The 6,699-nt window shown below is 46.3% G+C and overlaps 1 protein-coding gene across 1 annotated transcript; it reads left to right on the forward strand.

Annotated features, from left to right (window-relative positions):
* Positions 1-842: 842 nt before the first annotated feature.
* On the forward strand, positions 843-3,137 carry LOC135713277 (uncharacterized). The gene has a single exon (XM_065236362.1). It carries the CDS (start codon positions 843-845, stop codon positions 3,135-3,137), a length of 2,295 nt encoding a protein of 764 aa, XP_065092434.1.
* Positions 3,138-6,699: the final 3,562 nt, after the last annotated feature.

A 6,699-nucleotide genomic window follows, 5' to 3' on the forward strand; every position in this document is an offset into this window, starting at 1 on the left:
CGTGAACGTTTGTAAGCAGATCGATGAGTATCAGGAGAAGGGGTATGCGCACCTTGCTACTCCGGAGGAGCTCGTTGGAACGGAACCCGATAAGGTATGGTACCTTCCACTAAACGTGGTACTGAACCCCAAAAAACCAGGTAAGGTACGCCTCGTGTGGGATGCTGCGGCAACGGTGCAAGGTATCTCCCTGAATTCACAGCTGTTAAAAGGGCCTGACATGCGTGTGCCGCTAGTGACTGTGGTTGTTGGGTTTCGGGAATACAGAATTGCTGTAGGTGGCGATCTGCGTGAAATGTATCACCAGATGAAGATCATCGCTCGGGATCGGCAAGTACAACGTTTCCTCTTTCGGAAAGATTCCAAGGGACCTCCACGCGTGTTCATCATGGACGTTGCCACGTTTGGATCGACGAGCTCTCCCTGTTCGGCCCAATATGTGAAGAACCTCAACGCTCAAGAGTACGCTGGGCAATATCCGGAGGCAGCAGCGGCGGTTATCAACCGTCATTACGTCGACGACTACTTTGATAGTGTCGACACCGTAGACGAGGCGATCGAGCGAACGGAGCAAGTCAGGTTCATTCACCAGAAGGGAGGCTTCGAGATTAGGAACTGGGTTTCGAATTCGCCGGAAGTTCTCCAGAGCCTCGGTGAGCAGAAAACCGGTTTCAGCCGTCCACATCACCGAAGACAAAGTAACGTCACACGAACGCGTGCTAGGTATGATCTGGGATCCGGATCGTGATGAATTATCTTTCTCCACCCAACATCGCCAAGAGCATCTTCCGTACATATGCGGAGACAAACGGCCAACGAAACGTGCGGTGTTAAGCTGCGCCATGGGCTTCTTCGATCCGCTTGGTTTACTTTCTCCGTTCACGATCCACGGAAAGATCATCGTGCAGCACTTATGGCGTAGTGGCTGCGATTGGGACGACGCGATTAGCGACGATTGCTGGGAAATGTGGAAGCGCTGGATTGCTGTACTGCCGGAAGTCGAGAACATTAGGATTCCACGTTGCTATCTTGGAGATTCCTTGTCGTCTGCGGTTGAGTCAATTGAAATTCACATCTTCACGGATGCCAGTGAACACGCATACGGCTGTGTTGCGTATCTGCGAGTAGTCATCGACGGAGCTGTGCGGTGTATTCTAGCTATGTCTCGATCGAAAGTGGCACCGTTGAAGCGCCAGTCAATCCCGCGACTGGAGTTGATGGCGGCTGTACTTGGAGCGCGGATGAGTCAAACGATGATCGCTACGCATTCACTGAAAATCGATCGATGCATACTGTGGACAGATTCACGAACGGTTTGGAGTTGGATCCGGTCTGACCAACATAAATACAAACAGTTTGTTGCGTTCAGGATCGGAGAAATACTGGAGTTGACACGAGCGACGGATTGGCGATGGGTTCCAACGAAGCAGAATATGGCGGACGTCCTGACGAAATGGCATCGAGGTAACGATCTGGAAAGCGATGGGGTATGGTTCACGGGTGCACCGTTCCTGCACCAGCCCAAAGACCAGTGGCCGACTATGGAGGTGACGATCGAAGAGACGTACGAGGAAGCCAGGGGCCACGTGACATTCCATGGCGTGGTTGAAGCAGACCGATGCTCGAGATGGACAACGCTGCAAAGGGTGATGGCGTGTGCGGTCAGGTTCATCGACAATTGCAAACGCAAGGTAGCAGGGCTGCCGATAGTCACCTTGAAGGCAACAGATAACCAGCAACATCAAATCCTGGTACCGATGCAATCGATGCAACGTCCGCTGGAGAGAGATGAGTTTCGAACTGCGCAGATCATCCTGTGGAAGCAAGCACAGTTCGAAGGATTCCCAGATGAGATGAGCATCCTCACCAAGAATCTGGAACAACAACCAGATGTAGTAATGGAAACGGTGAAGAAGAGCAGTTGCCTGTACAAATTGACTCCGATTCTGGACAAAGAAGGTGTGCTGCGGTTGGGTGGTAGAATGGATATGTCCGTCGACATGCCTTTCGACAAAAGGTGTCCAATAATTCTGCCAAGAAAGCACGTGACGACGGAGAAGCTGATCCAGTTCTACCACGAGAAGTATGGACACGCCAATCGAGAGACGGTGATGAACGAGCTTCGCCAAAGGTTCTGGATTCCGAACACCCGAGCTGCAATCCGTCAGGTGATGAGCAATTGCGTGTGGTGTAAAGTCCATCGCTGTCAGCCGCATGTTCCTATGATGGCACCGCTTCCGATACAGCGAGTCACACCCTATCTGCGACCGTTCAACTCAGTGGGTATCGACTATCTAGGTCCGATAGAAGTGACTTTGGGACGAAGAAAGGAGAAACGATGGGTCGCGGTGTTCACTTGTTTGGCTGTACGAGCGGTACACCTAGAAGTGGTGCGTAGTCTCTCAACGCAATCCTGCTTGATGGCCCTTCGAAGGTTCAGCTGTAAGCGAGGCGTACCACAGGAAATTTTCTCGGACAACGCGACGTGTTTTGTAGGTGCCGATAACGAGTTGAAGAAGATCAACAGCGACTGTGCGACCAGCATAACGAACGATAATACCGCGTGGCACTTCAATCCACCGGCTGCACCGCACATGGGCGGTATCTGGGAGCGGATGGTGAGGTCGGTAAAGGAGGCGATGAAGGCGCTGGACGATGGGCGAACATTGTCCGACGAGGTTCTGCACACAACACTAGCTGAAGCAGAGGACATGATTAACGCCCGGCCGCTAACGTACATACCGCAGGAATCAGCTGAGGAAGAAGCGATTACCCCGAACCATTTCCTTCGTGGGTCGGTGACAAGTGCGGATTTGGTGGTCCAGCCAGTGGACATTGCGGAGGCTCTACGAGATACTTACAAGCGTTCTCAATACCTGGCTAACCGAATGTTTGAAAGATGGTGCAAGGAATACTTGCCGACAATCAACAGACGAACGAAGTGGTTCGAGGAGCAGAAGCCGCTACAGGTGAACGACCTGGTCTTCATAGTGGATGGAAAAACCCGGAAAAGCTGGATCCGAGGGATCGTGGAAGAGATACTCCGACCAGACGGAAGAGTGAGGCAAGCGATAGTGCGGACGGCTAGAGGAGTCTACCGGCGTGCTGTAGCGAACTTAGCGGTGATGGAGGTCTGAAAGTAAATCCGGGATTTCCGGAGGAACTACCGGATGTTACGGGCTGGGGTATGTCAACACCGCAGGGCAGCAAACCCAACACAACGGTGTGCGTAGCTGCGGTTGGCGTACCTAATGTTATTGCCGTTTCGTACCGTTGTCAGAAGTGAAGAAAGGGAAGAGAAAAACAAAACCAAAACAAACCAAACACAATTTATAAATGGACATTGTTAGCAGATAGAAATTGTTAGCAGATAAAGTGAAATTATACAGGAATTCAAGGAATATTTCGGATCATAAAGTTCGTCTATACTGTGCATCTGGTTCCCCTTCGGCGTCCCGAACATAGAAGGAAATTAATTAGTGGAACAGGCGTATAGGAAAGCTAGCGACGATTTGAACGGGAGAATTCGTGGTAAATAGAAGGAAGAGCTAGAACGAGGAAACGGTTGTGTAGCGCACAAAAGTAGAATTAGACCACTTCTTGTAAGTTCGGAATCAAATTTATCGGATTTAATTTTCTAATAAAATCTTAATATTACAGTTTTAGCTGCCACAAAAAAAAAAGAGGCTGCTACAAAAATTTTGGTTTGGTATCCGAACAATAGCTTACCCAGAAATATTTTCGGTGGTTAGGTTTATGATTTAATTTGCATATATTACTATTTTTTTCATTATTCTGCTATATTTTTGAACTTTTTTTAATGGTACCAATTTTCTGAAACAAAAATAAAACCAATTTATAAGTATTATTGCTTCAGCAAAATTTTGCGCAGAAAGAATTAATGTGGATGATTTAAGCGAGGAAGAGTTAGTTTATGAGTTGGCAATAAGAAATAAATATTACGAGGAAACGGATAGCCAAAGAAGACGGACACTCAGGAAAATTTTACTTGAAGATGGTGACGATACCAAAGATGGTAAGGAGATGATCAACCCGATTCGTACCTGCCTCAAAATTGACCTTTGCTCACTTTCTACTCTCTATACACAATTTCCAAACTGCCTTACTCTACACAATTTCCAAACTGCCTCCTCATCTATCGTATAAAATAACCCCTTTAAGTCTGATATTTAACTTTAAGCATCTCCAACTATGTAAATCGTCAACTTCGCGCATGAAGTAATACAAACATGATTAGGTAAAGTAATTATTGATGATTTTTAAATATGACGACACCTCACTATGATCTCAAAATTTAGCAAAAGACACCTCCCTATAGCTGTCAAATTTTCTTTTGGGAATAATCCTCAAAAAGTACTAGGGAAGTAGAACAGCTTTACAATCCAAAAATTGCATCCCACCGAGAATCGAATTTGGCATCCCAGCGGCTTAAATGTTCTAAGAATTCCAGAACTCACTGGAAATCCTATACGGTTTTTAATCAATCCCGGTAAAAACAACCATTGCCCCTTCCTTGTTTCGGCCAATTCGACACCACTGAGCGTGCCATCAACGCCCTTCCGCCCGCAGACGCCACCCGTTATCGATTTTTATGCATTTTCAATATCACATGGTGTGTGAATATGGCGTTATACACCTTTTTTCAGTCTTAAAATTATAGCCATTATTGCACCATGGCTACCGGCCGGCGTGGCGTCTACCGCCGCTGCCGCCGCCGCCAACTACGATCGTTTGTACGACTATACGGCACCGCCTCCACCAACCCAACCAAGTCAGCAGATTGCACGCGCCTTTTACGCGCTTTTACTGCCCCCAGAGAGGGACATCAAGACGCCCGGGCAGCGATAAATTACTGTCGCGGGCGAGGGTTTCTTGTGTCAGTTCAGTTGAGCTCGCCTTCTTTTTTGAGCGCAGCTCTACATTTGGCCTAGATTTTTTGCATCGTTTCGTTGTTTGTCGCATGCTTAAATTCATCATTCTGAGCAAATGAGCTCCATCAGAAGACTGATCTCTCTTCAACGCCCCTTCAGCAGCAAATGCTTCCAACCATAATCAGAACAATCAACATTAATAATAATTTCGATCTGGCGCTGGCATTCTTATGCTGACCTTACTTTATCTGCGGCGTTTTGCGTCGTTTTCTATCCCGAAAAATACGGCGGCAATCCATCGTCGGTTGGAAAGTGCAACAAATTTTCGGCTTAATTCCGCCTCCTGACTGCCTTAAGCCGCGCAATAACAATCAGAAGCAATAAATATAATTAGGAAAAATATTTCAGCTTGCGGGCCACCCGGCGTGCCCGAGTGGGACTCGAACCCAGAAAGGGAGCAAGCGAGCGTTATTTTTCGCTGGAATTAAAAACTCATAATAATAGAGATATCACAACAACGAGATCGGTTTCGGGCTGCTGCAATTGGCTCCGGCTGCGGCCACAAAGCGACATAAATCTCCTCCATCCGTCCGTCCGTCCGTCCGATCGTCCACTGGCGTGTAGGCGCGTCCGGCGCAGATGTGCATTTTCGCCAAGCCGCCAAGAGACAGGCCCCACGAAATGCTTTATGGAATTTACGCTGATTATTAATGGGTGTACGATTGCGAAAAAGAAATATATAACAGCGAAAGAGCTCAATTTGAGAGAATTGGGGATTTCTTTCGGCGCTCAATTCGATACGAAGATCACACTTCGTGTTTGGAAGATTTATCTTTATGGCGACTTAATTTGCACAATTGTGGTTGATGGTTTTATCCAGCTTTAGCGAGAGACTTGAAGATACAGAGAAAAAGATGAAGATATTGGAAGATGACGAAGAATTCCGTTCGATTTTTTCGTCAGAATACTGAAGTCTAGTTGCGAATCAAAGCAAAACCAAAACTGGTCATGCGACACCAAGTTTTCAGATCAGCTATTACAGAAATGATGATGTCCACTGTCGTGCAACTGTTCACTCCTATAGAGATTAGTGACGTTTAACGCACGCACACTAGCGGGAGCAACGCCGTGTAAAGTTGTTTATTATTTTCCTCTGGCTAACTTAAAAATTTATGAAAGTAGATCTGTCAAAATGAGTTTGGCATCGATCTGTTATGTATTTTCCTCGGATATTCACTAACACGCTTTCACATATCGCACAAATACAACAGGAAGTGAAAATCTCTATATAGGAATACCCTAAGAGAAAGAGGTAACAATTGGCTTCTTCCTCTTTTATTTCTATCTCTATCTCTATCTCTATCTTTATCTATCTCTATCTCTATCTTACGCACATGAAATCGGCCAATCAGGAGCTGGTTCACGTTTGACAGAAAAGTGGTTCATTTTCGCCCCCGTATTGTCACCTCTTCTCTTAAGTGGACCCTACACGATTGCTTTTATTGACAATAATCGTATTGTCAATACATTCAATATTGACGTCAATACTTCGGTATTAACAATATTTATGTATCATCAATATTATTATCAATAATTCCCCTTCGCGTCAATATATTGATACGTGTTGGGTTCGCTTTAGGCAAAACCCTATAAGTAAATCAGGCATAACATTTGATAACGGCACAAGAGCATTTGTAAACAAACTTTCTGAGGCCCTTTACACGCGAACCAAAGTATGCCCACGCAAACCAACAACATCATCAGATAGGGGCATCTATTAACTTTCCGAAAGTGGTATTAGCATAGA

The sequence above is a fragment of the Ochlerotatus camptorhynchus genome, unplaced genomic scaffold (assembly GCF_037179485.1).
Source record: "Ochlerotatus camptorhynchus isolate MF236.1 unplaced genomic scaffold, CSIRO-AGI_Acam_v1.1 ptg000550l, whole genome shotgun sequence".
Lineage (NCBI taxonomy): Eukaryota > Metazoa > Arthropoda > Insecta > Diptera > Culicidae > Ochlerotatus > Ochlerotatus camptorhynchus.

Excerpts from the sequence above, each read along its gene's own strand:
- LOC135713277 (XM_065236362.1), top strand. The coding sequence starts at position 843 with ATGGGCTTCTTCGATCCGCTTGGTTTACTTTCTCCGTTCACGATCCAC.